Raw genomic sequence first — 16,425 nt, forward strand, 5'->3', positions numbered from 1 at the left:
GTCATCTTAGTCCCATCAGTGGCTTCCAAGGTCATTTATCAATTCTGTCTGGCAGACAGAGGAGGAAGAGAGCAAGGCTCAGAGAGTGACAGCCTTTGTTCCCACATGAGATCGGCAGCAAGCGGATCCCTGCGCAGAATGGGCTGCCCCATGGCAGACAAGGCCTCACGTTTGCAAGATCTGACGGCACAGTACGTCACATGAGCCTCACCATCGGCAGTGAGCCTGGACAAACATCATAGCGCCTCGTTGACCCAGAGATGAATCTTACCGTCTTCCTCTTACGGTATATGCACGAAGAACAGTGAAAACTTCTAAAGGGTTAGAAATCATCAGAACTGCAACCACCAGCACCTTTGCCAGACCCACCCTCGCTTAACAGAGAAACAACACGCTTACTCACATCCCTGTGTTCCACCTGTCCTGCTCCCCCACGTCCTCATTCTTGTTCTCTCGTACAGTCATTCTACTTTCTCTGTCACTTTCTCTCTGTCTGTTTCCCAGGTCAGAGCACTCCTGGACTCTGCATTTTGCGAGGCATACAGGTGGGCCGATGCAGTAAACTGAGGAATCTTCAGGAGCACAGATCACTGGGCAATCAGAGACTCAGGCCTAGTTTATCTAGAGTTGGTAATTACAGCAGAGTCTTAAAATGACATGACAGACTACATTACCAGCACTTCTGCATACGGCCCAATATGCACCCGTGAGAGGGAAATGCTGCTGAAGCAAAATGTACTAAGCTCACTCCCCAACCGTAAGGTGTACCTGCACTTAAAATCACCACACAATAAGCTCACGGAAGACAACTGGTTTTAAACACCAATAAAATGAAAGCTCCTAAGAACCAGTGATTGAAATAAAAATGATTTTCAATCATCCCCTGAAAATACCTACGAGCCTTTTCTCAACCCACCATTTTCCCAGTCATGTAACTTAGGACTCTTCTCCCAGCATTGTCAGGCATGACCACCGTGAATGGAGAAAAGAGGAGAGATCATGTAGACCGGGAGGAGGAAGGCAATGTCCCCAAGCTCAAGAGGTGCTAGGCAAGCCCAGTTGGGTCTGTTCAGCTTGAAGAAGGCACAGAATGAGCTATTTATGCTCTGCCAGCTTCTGAGCTACTAGAGGAGCAGACACAACTCCCTCCTGCCCACAAGGGACCTCCCAGCAGACACAACCCTCAGGAAACTGTTTGGCCTTTCCAGGGCCCAAGAGGACCCAGGGGAAATACTAGAGAAGAGCTCAGTTAAATGTTACAAGTTAAATGGCACAAGAGAGACCTTAGGCTTGAGGCACATCGTCTTCCTCCCACCAGACTCTGGGACAGAGGAAGGTGAGGGAAAAGGGCATGTGTGTGTCCTCTTCTCTTTCTGGAGAATGGTCTCGCAAATCATAAGATCCTCTGGGGGAATATAGTGCTATAACTGAAGTCATTCAGCAGAAAATCAAAATGGCATCTACTCACTCTTATTTGGGGATCCAAGTACATGTACACACACATATACAAGCTCCAAACACCCTTAGATGTCACACACACGAGTGTCAGTTCTATACACCTACACGATTCTCATGCATTAGTGACTCAGTAGATGGGCACATCCATATGTATTTCAAAGAGATTTACACACCCCCATGCTCATCACAGCATTATTAGCAGTAGCCAAGATATGGAAACCACCTAAATGCCCATTATCCAGTGGATGATTGGATAAAAAGATGTACCATGAGACTCTGGCCATGAGAAAGGACGGAATCCCACCATTTGAGACAACATGGATGAACCCTATAAGTACATATGCCAAGTGAGTTAAGTCAGATAGAGAAAGACAAGTGCTGTATGACATCGCTTATATGTGGAATCTTAAAAAAAAAAAAAAGTCAAACTCATAAAAAACAGATTGTAAAATGGTGTTTATTATGGAATGGGAGTGAGGAGATGAGACTCACAGAGTTTAAGGGTACACATTTGCAATGAATAGCAAATAAGCCATAATTTTCAATGCACAGTATAATAGATATAGACAACAATAGGGGACTATAATCATGTAACGTGATAAATACGGCTACAAAGACAATCATATTACAATATATAAATGTATCAAAGTACCATGTTGTGCACCTTCAATTTACCCAGTGTTATGTGTCAAATATATTCAATAAAACAAACAAACAAACAAACAAAAAAACACGAGTTTTCATTGCTCTCTGTTAGCTCTGTGGGGCAAACACATGTCTCAGGTCTCTCCAAGTACTATGTTACTCATTTTTAAAAGGCAATGGTAACATTAACCTAGAAGTTAATAAAACAAAATACCATCCTTTCTTGTTACAACTATTTACAACCATTCCTTGCTACAAAGAAAAAAGCTGTAGTTAAAACTCCAAGTGCTTAAAGCAAAAGAGGAATTCTAATTTCATTCTATTGTTTCTTGTCACAGAAGAAAAAAAAAACAGTTAATTAAGGGATAATATTAAAAGATAGGCAGAGCCTGTAGCTTTGAGTTGAGTGAAAAAAAGCACAGAGCTTATGTACTGTAATATGTCTGACTCTGAACCGTATTCAAGATCGTTATGTTTTAGTATAATTATGCGCTTAGCTTTAGTAAGGAGAAATAGAGCAATTTTTAAATGTAAAAGTTGAAGTTTACTGGAGAAATTCACATTTTTCCTTGTATTTTATAGTCGTTTCTGAAAATTGTGTTTTGTATTTGCTCTCCATATAAAAATTTTGAGGCAGATAACCACATTGTGTGCTTTCTATGCACTGTTTTATGAATAAAAAATCACACAAGTTATGTTTTCTTTTTAAATGCAAGAACATTCTTAGTTAATTGTGATGAAGAGTGCCCCTGTTTTAAAATAAATGAAGTTTTCAAAGAATCATAATGAACACAGGCTCTTCTCTTGTTCCCTTTCTGCTCTCTCTCTGGTGAAAATTGGCTCCCCTGAGTGGATGGTCATAACCTAAAGAAGAGGAAATAAAACAAAATGAAATAAAACAAAGTGTGGCAAAATAAAAGAACGTAGAACTTACTTGCAGTAGCTACTGGAATCCTAGGTGTGGTGTCTGGGAATTAACCCACCGCTCTCCGGCTAGCCTGTGAATTACAGCTTTAAAGAGACAATAAATCTCACACTTCCTGGAAAGACAAAATAGGAGGTGTGGAGGGAGATGTCACCATCTTAATCTGGCAACTTAGTAAAATATATGTCATTTGAAAAATTTTTTAAAATCTAAAACTAAAAATGATTTGAAAACTTCTCAAAGAATGCAAGGTAAAAAGCAGATGAATATATTACATCAGGCATATAAGGTTGAAAATTAAAGAAAGCACAAATTACAATGACTCCAACAAATGGGGATTGCTTTTTTTATCGTTTAATTTAAAAAAAAATAAACAAAACTCGGGAGATCCCTGGGTGGCTCAGTCAGTTAAGCAGCCCACTCTAAGATTTCATCTCAGGCCATGATCTCAGGGTCCTGGGATCGAGCCCCGTGTTGGGCTTCATGCTCCCTGGGGAGTCTGCTTGAGGGTTCCATCTCCCTTTCCCTCAGCTTCTCCCCCCACTCACCTACCCTCTCTCCCTCTAAAATAAACAAAATAAACCTTAAAAAAAAAAAAAACTTGGATACAGGAATTAGCTAATGCTGGTTCTGCTTCTCCACCATGGTATCAAAGACCCATGATTTTAATGTGTTTCTGCATCTCCAGGCTCAGTGAGCTGACCACCTTTCCTCATGTCTGTTACCTCGTGGACTACTGGGTTGTCATAGCAAAGAAAAACGAGCCATCTACCCCAGTGAGTACACTGTGGGCACCTCTCACACTAGATCACTAGATGAAAAGCAAACGAGAAGGGCTTCCACCTCCGGCTGGGCAAGAGATAACAGGACGAGAACCATACATGAAGGCCATCTGACCTTCTCTAGCTCCTCCTTCCAAGAAGGTTGGTATCAAGCACAAAATCCAAGACCAAAATGGCTAGGAAGAGATTAACGTTCTATGCTAATATTCTAATAGAGTTATGATACATTCCGATCATCTTTAAAGGGAGTGCAAACCTTACTGAGTCAACTCAATGACGAGCTGTGATATTTTTAGATCAGATCATTGGAAATGCTGAGTTTCCTAATCAATTTATCACCCTTTCCACATAATTACAAAGGGTGCTCTGAGCTTAGCTTTCCACATAATGGTCTCGAGCACCTGCTCAGTCCTCCAATCTCCATTCATGGTTAGTAAAACAAACTCATCTTTTAGAAGTACATAATCATATGATTTATGACAAAATGATAATAAAGATGGGGCTTAGCATTTATTGAATAGTTACTGTTCGTTAGCTATTACATGCCAGAAGATATGAGTCTTCACCAAATAATCAAAGGCCACACTTGGCATCAGTTTCACTTAGAGAAATAGAGGACAGAGACACAACGCGCAGGCAGGCAGCATCAGGAATTTCTCTCCCGTGGAAGGAGTATTGAAAACAGATGGGGCTTTGTCTCTGGGCATCAAATTCATAGGGCAAGGCAGAGGCCATGAGATTCACACACACGAGCACACGGTCCACCTCGATTTGGAACTCTCAAGCCCCAGAAGAGCTATCTTCTCTTCTAAAAGTTCTGTGGGGTCCATGGTTTCCAGGGCTCGCCAAGTTACGAAAGCAGCCTGAAGCTGTAACTTACCCCCAGTTACCTATAATACTTTTCAGCATTCTCCCAGTCCAGAGGACTTTTGCTCATTGGACCTCATTTGTACCATATGCAGTGTTGCTTAGCAACATTTACCAGGCTTCCAAAAGCCCTGAGCTAGAAAGTTCACAGAAGGTGAATTCTTTCCCAGTGTATATGAATATCAAGTCATTACATTATACGCTTTCAATGCCTTACAGTTGTATTTGTCAGTTGAAGTTCAGTAAAGCTGGGGGAAGAAAAAAAAAGCTTATCCAAGGTGAAATTTACCTACAAAGAGAAAAGATGTTAACACTTCACTCCCACGTACACTAGTTCATATTCACAGCAAGCATATGAGGCAGGTGATAATATTTTCATTGTAACAGGGACGTAGAGGTAAAACTAAGATCCAAGTGAGGTTTCTTGGTTTTAGGAGCAAAATTCTTAGCATAGAACACCCGGTCTTCCATAGCTCTATGAATGGAAGAGAGAACATAGTGAGGGAAAGCTCCATGGAGCCAATCTCAGAAATGTTTCTTTAAAAGGCTATTTAGAAATGTCATGAAAATAAAGTAACATATTTTTAAAAGGGTCAGATTTCTTTGTTGCTTTTGTTATTTCAATTTAGATCCTGGAAAACCCAAAATGATTATTGATCAAGTAGTTTTCTTTAATAAACAATCATCTTTTTCCTCACAAATTGTTTTAAACACAATTTGTATTTTATTTACAAGTATTTGTTCAATACAATTTTTTTTTTAATTCTTCTACATATCCCACAACTAAAGATACATCAAATGTGGTTCACATGTGCAGAACGTAACCTTGAGTCAGGGTGTGAAAATCTCCCTAAGCAATTCAAGCAAGTTTCCAAAAATCAAAGAAACTTGAAAGAATGTATATAATTCAGGCTTTGAATCTGAGGCATCTCACTCACTCTAAGGGAGATACCTGCATCCCACATCTCATTCCTTCATTCCCTCTCTTATTAAGACATTTTCTACTCTTAGGGTGCCTGGGTGGTTCAGGTTGTTAAGCATTTGCCTTCAGCTCAGGTCATGATCTCAGGGTCCTGGGATCGAGCGCCGCATCAGGCCCCCTGCTCAGCAGGAAACCTACTTCTCCCTCTCCCACTCCCCCTGCTTGTCTTCCCTCTCTCACTCTCTCTCTCTGTCAAATAAATAAATAAAATATTTTAAAAAGAGAGAGAGAGAGAGAGATTTTCTGCTCTTGTGCTCATTTGCCTCAGGAGCAAAACTTAAAAAGTATTTAGCAACTGGTATAACCCAGGTACCAACTAATTAAAGCAGAAACTGTACATAGTGCTGGAGAAGATTCTGAGAGCAACCTATACACAAGATTTCGATTGCATTTTGTCGACTCCAGAATCAATACTCATTATGTCAATCCCCCTGAGAGTCAAAGAAGGGAGAGGCAGATGAATATGGGACCGTGTTCAGATTGGTGCACATATAGCTGAGTATCGATGTGACATTTTTCTCCTCCTTGCCTTGCAGAGGGTGTAAGACTTGTAGAGGCACAGAGTATTGATTAGGTGACATGAGTTTCGGTTCTTGGGGTGCAATGATTGTACTTTTGTGATTTCTCATGGAAGTGGGATTTGAGAATTTGGATCTTTGAAACTGCTGTGATAAAGCATATATCACCTTGACATATCCATCTGTAAGTTCCCTTTCTTTTATTTTCTCATTTGTAACATAAGAGGGTTGATCTAAAGTAGGGAATCTCCAACTAGCTATGAACCAAGAGTTGCTATGAAGTTGGAAACTGTGCACAGCAGAGCTGTAACCTAGACATACTCTATCAAACCCTCTACAGACATTTTTTTTTCTGGGAATTTGCATCTTAACCAACCCCCAGGAGATTCGTATGCAGCTAACTCAACTTTAGTTCAGAAAACCTGTGCAAGATCAATGACTCATAAATGTTTGTTTGTGTCAGGAGATTCCCAGATGCTATTTAGCAGAACCACATACTAATTGATACTTATGGTCCCTCTGAGCCTATTTTATGATTCCTTGACGTGGCACTACTAAGACACTGTTCCTTCCTGCCTGCTAGGTTCTGCTGCACATCAATCTGGAACATCCCTAGAATAGTGGCATCTGCCCAGGACCAACTTTCTGAGAGCATCCTTCACCTCCTTGTTCCTCAGGCAGTAGATGGCTGGATTGAGGAATGGTACAATGACGGTGTAGAGCACAGAGATGATCTTGTTGTAGTTGAAGGTGTACATGGCCCGGGGCCGTGCATAGGTGAAGAGGGTGGAGGAATAGTAGATGACAACCACTGCCAGGTGAGAGGCACAGGTGGAGAAGGCCTTGCGACGTCCCTGGGCAGTAGGAATTCTCACGATGGCGGCGATGATGGCAGCGTATGATGAAACCACAGCCAACAGAGGGAGAAGGATCATCACCAGGGCTAAGAGGAAGTCTACCAGTTCTGCTTGCTCCTTGTCAGAGCAGGTGAGATTGAGTAGAGGAGAGATATCACAGAAGAAGTGGTTGATAATGTTGGGTCCACAGTAGGACAGTCGGGAAATGAAAAGAAGCTTCATCATGGAGCTGAAGAAACCACTACCCCATGAGGAAGCTGCAAGGCGAATGGCCAGGCTGGAAGGCATGAGAGTAGGGTAATGGAGGGGCTCACAGATGGCCAGGTAGCGGTCATAGGCCATGACCGCGAGCAAGACACATTCGGTGCAGGCCAGGGCAATGAAGAAGTAGAGCTGGGTCATGCAGCCTACATAGGACACTCTTCGGTCCTGGGTAAGAATTGCTCCCAAAAGACGGGGAACCGTGACATTGATGTACCACAGCTCCAAGAAGGAGAGGTGGGCAAGGAAAAAGTACATCGGGCGGTGGAGGCTTGGAGTGAGCCAGATTGTAGAAACGATGAGCGTGTTCTCCAACAGTGTCAACAGGTAAATTGCAAGGAAGAGGACAAAGAGGAGTAGCTGGAAGGGTAGCAAGGTAGGGAAGCCCACCAAGACAAACTCTGCTACGTGGCCTCCACTCAAATTCCCCATTGTCTCTGTCCACCTGCCTACCTGAAAAATAACAGGAAGAACAAGATGTTGAGAGACAGGAGGACCAAACTGCTAACCTCCCCCACAACCCCAGGTTACAACCTTGCGAAGGTGCTCGGTAATACGTTATCAATTACTGGGACATCTTTTAGTGCCTTCACTTTGCTATTTCATCTCCCACCTCAAGGGAAGAGTTCTCAGACTTGAGGATTGTACTTGATAATTCAGCAATCTAACTGCAGTGGATATTTGATAAATGCTTGTCATACTGGTCTTACTATTTCCATTTTTGTTTTCTTATCCATGACATGTTCTTCCTTCACTCCCTGCAAAACTGTAAGCCCCAGAGCATCTGGACTCAGTATTTGTTGAGTGAATGAATAAAAAAAGGAGGGATACCTAGCTGGAGACTGAGGGCTTCTCTCTCCAGTGAAAGAGGAAGTAATAGGTCGAGGACATCACTGAGCTGTAGGCTAGTCAGCATGGGAGGAAGGAGGGCAGGTTTGGGAAATATCCATGCACAGTTAGAGAAATAATTCAGTAAAGATGAGCTAAAAGAGTTCTTTTAAAAAAAAATTATTATTACTTTTTACAGGAGAGAGTGTCAGTGGTGGAGGAGTGGGACAGAGGGAGAGAGAGAGAGAGAATCCTGAGCAGCCTCCACATTTGGTATGTAGTCCCCACATGGGCTTGATTTCACAACCCTGAGATCGTGACCTGAGCAGAAATCAAGAGTCAGATGTTCAATCAACTGAGCTACCCAGGTGTCCCATTCTTTTCTAATTAATTAATTAATTAATCTGAGAGAGAGAGAGTGAGCTAAAAGCATTCCGCTCCCAAAAAAGAATTATTTTTCCATTCATTTTACAACTATTTTTGAGTACATTTTCTGTGCTAGAATTAGGTTGTCTCCTTGCAGGGCTGGTGTGGAGGTTGAAACATGGACCCCCAGAAGTGCCCACACCCAAGCTCCAGAACCTGTAAATATTACAGCCACTGACAAAGTCTTTGCAGGTGTGATTCCATTAAGGGTATTGAGACGGTAGTCTATCCTGGACCATTCAGTGGACCTTAAATGCAATTTCAAGGGTCCTTATAAGAGAGAGGCAGAGAGAAACGTGAGCTAGACACATGGAGAAGGAACTGCAGAGGTGGAATGGAGCGAGATTTGGAGACGCCGGCCCGGAGGACGGGAAGCCCAGGGCCTACGATCCGAGGAACGCCAGCGGCCACCAGAGGCAAGGGCTGGATTCTGCCCTGGAGCCCTCAGAGGGAGTGTGGCCGGGCTGACACCTGGCATGTTGATTTCACATGGCTCACTTCCAGAAAGGAGAGAAAGAATAAATCCCCATTATTTTGAGCCACCAAGTGTGTGGAGTTTGTTACAACAGCAACAAAACTGATGCAGCCATTGAAACATCAGATTGGAAGAGACCATCATATGCTCCTGGCCTCCCCTCTAAGCCTGGCAGTCTCCTCTCCGTATTGCCAGGGGAGGGCACCCAACAGACACGGAAACCTGACCTGAGATTCCATCGCGGGCTACATATCATCACGCTCTCTCATTTTTTGGTGGGAATTCCCATTTTTTTTCTGTGAGCAACATAGAAAAACAATGTTTTTGAAAACAATGTTCTGTGAAAAACAATACATCATTGTCACAGCGCCGCTGCGTGGGGAGAGAAGGAAGCTGCAAGTGTGGGGAGCACAGATGAACAGAGAAACTGAATCTGGATGCTGTACTCCTCGACCCCGTAACCCTCTGTGTCAACTATACTCAAGTTAAAAAAAAAAAAATGAAAACAACAAAATCCCACTCCCAACCACAAAAGACAAAATAAAACAACAATACGTAGGCATGCCAATTGTAAACTGGACATCACATTTTTTTTTGATCAAACGTTTAAATAGTTGCATGGAATCTAATGTCCACCACATGTGAGCATTGACATTTTAAATGAAGTTATTATGTCACTCCTTTATGGGTTCAGTGATACCTACATGTTGGTGAGAGGATACCCATGAATACGTCTTTCAAAAATTATGTGACTGCATGTGCCTTTTAAAAAAATTGAAATTTTAGGGGTGCCTGGGTGGCTCAGTGGGTTAAAGCTTCTGCCTTCGGCTCAGGTCATGATCCCAGGGTCCTGGGATCGAGCCCCACGTCGGGTTCTCTGCTCAGTGGGAAGCCTGCTTCCCTCTCTCTCTCTGCCTGCCTCTCTGCCTACTTGTGATCTCTGTCGGTCAAATAAATAAATAAAATCTTTAAAAAAATTGAAATTTTACATTAATTTTTCTCACTGAACTCATAATTCAAGGTATTATATTTTTATAATTACAAGTCTTTTATTGATTTCTCTATATCTGCATGTCTTTTTTGTCTTTTGTACTTTGGAGGCTATAAAAGTTTTGAAAAGATTTTCTATTAGATTTTATTCTGTAATCAGCACACATTTCACCAAAACAATAAAAATACATGACATATTTTAAAATATGTTATTTTTTATTGGCGTATCATTTTATAATAACGAGGACTATGCTTTCTCTCGATTCTTGTGTGCATCCATGAAAACCACTTATCATCAGAATGAGAACAGTTTCAGAATCCATTCCATTCTTATTCTTCATTTTGGAGATATAAATACCGAGGAAACTAGTTCATGGAAATAAATGACATTGATACACCACAGTTGAGGGGATGAAAGTCGTTTTGTTATAGTAATAACACTAAATTATTTGAACTTTCTATTAGTTATATGCCAGAAATTACACAGTCATCTATCATCAGAATGGTTTTTATTGATCTATTAACTGACAACTCAATCAGCTTCCATTCAGTTGTGTTGAAAGAAATAAATTGGAAAAGGCAGACTTGTAAAAGGACGTGCTGCCCAGAACAGTTCCTTCCCTCTCCCAGCACAGATGCTGCCCCCACACTACCTTCCCTCTGCCCCACGTGGTGGGTCAGTTATGCCCTCCTTTGTACCGAGGGAGAACAGGTTTTGAAAAGCAGAGAGGGAAAGGTGAAGACGTTCTTTCTCTAGCATACCAGTTCTAGGAAGGGCTGATAAGACCTCTGAAGATCGGGGAATGGTTCCCTTGAAAGGAGTCATACCTGGATCTTGGAAAGCCTTTCTACACCCTCCTGAGTGCATAAACCTGGGTTTGGAAAACTGACTTAATGCATCAGATACTTTTCTGAGAGCAAGTTTGGAGAGGAGGACTGGGCAGCAAGTCAGGGGGGGTAGCAAGGGGAGCAGGACAGGAAGGAGACATAGCGTACCCTGGGGTGAAATACAATAGAGGATGGAAATGTCTCTAAAAGGCCAGCTGGAAATGCCAGAGCCAAGTTCAGGGCATTAGATGGTGCCCTAGAGTGAGCAATGTCCCCATGTCTGAAAAGAGACCTGCCCTCACCGTCTTTCCTCGGTGTACAGATCAGTGCCTAGAACATGGCAATCAACGAAAACATGAGCGGGGCTGAGTTTCAGCCTTGATTTGTATAATCGTGAATCATTTACTTCATTTGGTTACATATTTTGGAACATACACACACTGAACACAAGCTAGAGTTCTTTCTAGCTGCGACACTGCATGAAATTTGCTTGAAAGTCCTGAGGGTCGGGGTGGGAAGAAGCTGTTAGAAAGTAGGTGGAGGGTGGAAAGTACAGACTGGAAAGTACACACCGTCTGGTTTCAGGTGTGTTTGGGGCCAGTCTTGCTCTGCAGCCCCTGGTGCCTTCAGTTGTCTGCTGGTTGCATCGCAAGCCAGTAGACGAGGTCCCCAAGACCCTAGCTCCCGCCCACTCTGCAGTGTCACTTCCCATCACCATCACCCTTGGTTTCCAGCTAAGTCATTGAAAACAAAATCCCGTATGCTGCTCAGACTGGCCTGCTATTGCCAAGGACTTTCCCCTCCAGCCAGAGCAATGCTGGCCCCTCGCCCCTGTGACCCCATCTCTCCGGGCTCCAGACCTGCCCTTCCTTTCCGAGGAGGTCCTTCTAGACAGAGTGCTTCTGACTCACGGCCGTCAGATGCTTCAAGTCGCTCTGAGTTACCCGTGCACTGTGTACACTGATCTCTTGTGTTGTTTGTTCCTTGTTTTCCCTTGTTTAACCTCTGAGCCATGTCTTGTCCTCATGGTCTGGCTTAACCCAACAGCCCTCCTCTGCTGCCACCTCGACAGGAGGTCAGGGCAGCATTCTACCATGAGGCCAACACAGGACAGATGAGCCTGAATTTCAACACCCACAGTAATAAGTTCTTCTAAAACATCCTTCTTGTTTGACAACTTAGGTTCCAGAGAATAATTAACGAGGAAGATTTAACGAGGAATAATCCATTGCGTTTGCCCTAAGACCCCGGAGCAGCTCGTTACCCACACTCAGGACTGGAGGACGCTGCAGGAGGCACCTTGTCTTCACTCTCCTGCTCCCTTCCACGTCCCCTCTCCCATCCATCACCTGCCACCCACTGCAGGGGAGCCGCAGCTCTTTAAGACACCTCCACGCTATAGCTCTGGTCGTCTGCAGATGAGCAGACATCATGGACATCAGTTCTTTGGGAAGACTTTGTCCAGGAGTCCCTCGCATCTGTACTGGGACGAGGACTCTATTAACAGATCTACTGGCAGATCGGGGGTAGTTATGCGTTGACCTGGATTTTCCCTCCTCCAGAACAGAAACCCTCACTCGTTTCTTGAGCCTCATTAATTCAGTGCTTTGCAAATAACAGATACAAATAAAGGTCTCTGGAGTGAGGTAGTAGATAAACAATGTCATAATTTAGAAGCTTGGCAAATCGATGCTCCTCTCTATTTCAGAGGTGGAAGGCTGAACCTGTTTCTTATCTTAGCAAACGGGCTCCTGCTCCTGCTGGTGACATGGGCCATTCTTCGTTGGTTAGGCTGTGTGACAAAGACAGGATCTATGTGAGCATGATCTGCCCACAGCATGGTACGTACTCATGATTGCAAAACACGTTGGTGGTCTGTGGGCGTGAGACCATGTGGACATCACTGGGGACACCCTGTGTCCTGACAGCAGCACAAGTGCTTGGCCTCCTGGCTGTTCCTCTCCCAGCGTGCCCCTCTTCCACACCATAGAAATGGAGCCTGACTGGCGCCTGCCTGGCCCCAGGGCCCCCAGAGGAAGCCACACAAACCTTCCTCCAGAGACACGTGGAGCAGGACACCCTGCACCCAGCCGCCCCCCAAGTTCAGGGAAAACGCTTTATTTTGTTTCCCTTGAATTCTTCACTGAATTATCACAGATTGAGTAATTGTAACTCAGTAAGCCATGTCATGAATCAAAAGCTAAGATCTGTCTGAAACATGATTGCTGTCCTGGTCTGTGCCCACATGGCATATATGATGTGGGAAACAGAGGCCAAAGAAAAATTATTAAATTTCCTTACCCACTGACAAGCTCTTAAAAAAGGCAGAGTGACATTCCCTAGGGACTCAACTGCCTGCACCTTAACACTTTGCTAAGGGCAAGGGGCAATCCTAGCCTGACTGGCTCCTACACCCAACCGGGATCCTGTAAGTCAACTTGAACAATTCCGTCCTTTGGAAACTTTATCTCCAAACCCTCCAAGATAGTGTTGACAGTCATCCCCAAGCATATGGCCCACTGATAGACATCTAAAGGGTCTCATGACTATGGTTTTATTAGACAGCAATAAATGACCTTTTCCCAACAACAGCTAGCCCCTCAAGGTCCTGGAAACCTTGCTTCCAAAATTCCTTAGAGACTTATGCCATCCCCGGCCCCCTCCCAACCGGCAAGTATATAATGGACCACTCCTCACAGCCCCGGGGTAGCAGCTCTTTCTGCCCATGGGTCCTGTCCCCGTGCTTTAATAAACCACCATTTTGCACCTAGGATGTCTCAAGAACTCTTTCTTGGTCACTGGCTCTGGACCTCACCCCACCGAACCTCACTCATATTCTAAGACTTCGTCACAAAGAGAAGACATAACACAATTGATACTATGTGCAAGGTGCAATGAGACGTTTTCCTGTGCTGGCTTAATCCCCCCAGCGGCCCTATGAGACTAGCACCGTTGTCCCTTTTTAGAGAGGATAAAGATAGAGGAGTGATTTTTTTTTTTTCCCCCCAGATCACACATGTAGGAATCTGTGGACTTGGGATATACCCAGAAAACTCTGGCCATGGAGATCTGGCAGCAAACTGAGTCACCATCCTCTATGTGTTTCCGGACACAAGCAGCTGCTCACTGGTGCAGCTAGATGGACTCAGTCAGATAAAAGCAGAGGTGTGTTGTTGGCTCATCTGCGTTCAGCGGTCAAATTCAATCAACAGTGTTCTAACGTTCTCATCTGAATTTGGGCTATGAAGCTCAGGACCAAATATGGTAGATATGGCTTTGGTCCTGCATTAGGGCAAAGACGGGGCTACTCTCCCAACATGCCAAGATGGGTCCCCACCTGTCCTCCCATCAGCCTCTGCTCTTAGGAGTCCCCCTTTCCCTACACAATGTCCTGTCCTCTCAGACGTGGTCACAGATCTCCAGCACTCCACTTCAGTGGAACTGAGAATCATCCCTCATCCCCATGAACATTTAAAGGCCTCTCTTGGCATCAACTCCGTAACTGCACACTTTGGATACTAGCAAAAATAGCAGGGTTCTCAGTATGAGATATTTGCATGACTAAGCTTGTTCAGGTTTTAAGCCAATCAAATATCTGGAGAAATTCAAGAGATTTTCAGGATTTTGAGGGAGCTGGAGGCCATAGGGAATGAATGAGGCAAAAGTTTCTCACAGGGGTTTGCCTAGTTCTGTGCTTGCCTGACCCCTGCATGCGCTCACATGCTCTGTCTTTGGAAGCTCGTCAGGAGGCTGGTTACCTGCTGCTTCTGGACTGGTGCAGTCGGCCCCAGCCGCTTGTCAGGAAAGCTGCTTTTTCCTGTTGGTCTCAGAATCGTCTGTGGCATGACAGGACAGAGGCTTGGCAGGTGAGCCCTGAAGCAGACAGGGACAGCGGTAGCCAGCTCTTGTCACGTCATCATTGGGGACAGAGTCCCTTAGGATGCATTGCCATGGTGACCTACTTCTCCCCAAGAAGACTGGGTCCAAGACACCCAGAGGCCGTTCTGTCACGAAAGAGCAAACTCTGGTGGGACATAGCCTGTGAGGGAGCCATGATAATGCTGTCGACTCCACACCTGAGCACTGGCCAGGTGGCGTCTGATGAAGTTCTAGAACCTAGGTGAGGTTCGGTGGGGTGAGGTCCAGAGCCAATGACCAAGAAAGAATTCTTGAGACATCTTTGGTGCAAAATGGTGGTTTATTAAAGCACGGGGACAGGACCCATGGGCAGAGAGAGCTGCTGCCCCAGGTTGTGAGGGATGGCAGGCTATGTACCCTGCAGTTGGGGGAAGGTGAGGGAAAGGGAGGTTTCAAGGGAGCTTTCATATGCTAAAGAGGGCCTACAGGGTGCCTGGATGCCGGAAGCCTTGCGACTTGATCAATGTTGTCTTTTGGCCAGCCATTAACATCAAGATAGTTGGGAGATTCCTGTCCTGCAAGATTGTGATCTCTGCAAGTTAACTATTTGTTTCTCGTTCATGGCAGTCAAGGGTCACAGATATTACCGAGGGGAGCGGGTGGAGAGGGGGTGCAAGGTGCCAGCTTTTGCTTTGTCCTCAGTCAGCCTCCTGCTCCCTCATCAGCGTCCACATCCTTAGACAGACTTAACAACGATTCGAGTTAAAGTCCATCTGGCTTCCTCAAAACTGAGGAAGTAGAACAATGAAGTGAGAAAGTTCCAGTTAAATTAATTGACTGGTATTTTAGATCATTACATTACATCATTACATCATTGACAGAAAATATCTGTCGAACTCGGACCGCCTTGCGTCAGTGTGGTCTGTCCATGAGTGAGGAGGAGATGCTTCGTCTCCACATCTACGATCCAGTGGGGTTAGCATCTTTCCCTGGTCTCCCCTATTCATGTCCCTTCGTGAATAGCACTGGGCTAGGAGGGGGTCTGGGGGGCCTAGGGGCTGAGACTGGCCAGGGGACTCATTTCAGGCACCGGATTCCTGGCTCAAATCTGAATCTGTTTCTCACCATGAGGGCTTTTCCTTGTCCCACAACCCTGGGTCCCCGCCTGCCCCTCATGCCCAGGCAGCTTCAGCGCGTCTCTGTCTACCTGGGCTGTCAGGAAAGGGGCAGTTACCTCCTGTGGTATGTGCTGATCTCCCCATCACTGGAATTATTCAACCAGAGGTCGAACTGATGTGGGAAACAAAGGCAGAAGGAAATGTAGATACAATTAAACACCCTTCAACCTGCAGCCCATTGACAAATACTTGAAGGGGCAGAGGACAGCCTTCCTCCAGGAAGCTCTTGCTGTCCTACTGTTCAGGTTTTGCTGGAGGGGAAAACAACCTGAGCCCAACAATAGCAAGGCCTGCGGGTCCTGTGAATCTCCTTTAACATATGAAAGTCCTTTTGGAACCCCTCCCCCCTTTGTCTTTACTTCCTCCAACGCCCAAGTATATAATCCGCCATTCCTCCCTGCCTCTCACCACCGCAGGGCGACAGCTCTTTCTGCTCTCAGGTCCTGCTCCTGTGCTTTAATAAAGCCACCATTTTTGCACCAAAGATGTCTCAAGAATTCTTTCTTGGCCGTTGGCTCTGGACTCCAACTCCCCAAACCACATCAAA

The 16,425-nt window shown here is 44.8% G+C and overlaps 1 protein-coding gene across 1 annotated transcript; it reads right to left on the minus strand.

The window, feature by feature from the left end:
- Positions 1-6,773: 6,773 nt before the first annotated feature.
- LOC116859957 (olfactory receptor 6P1) lies at positions 6,774-7,727 on the minus strand. The gene has a single exon (XM_032845701.1). It carries the CDS (start codon positions 7,725-7,727, stop codon positions 6,774-6,776), a length of 954 nt encoding a protein of 317 aa, XP_032701592.1.
- Positions 7,728-16,425: the final 8,698 nt, after the last annotated feature.

The sequence above is a fragment of the Lontra canadensis genome, unplaced genomic scaffold (genome assembly GCF_010015895.1).
Source record: "Lontra canadensis isolate GAN:19392208 unplaced genomic scaffold, GSC_riverotter_1.0 scaffold168, whole genome shotgun sequence".
NCBI classification, from domain to species: domain Eukaryota; kingdom Metazoa; phylum Chordata; class Mammalia; order Carnivora; family Mustelidae; genus Lontra; species Lontra canadensis.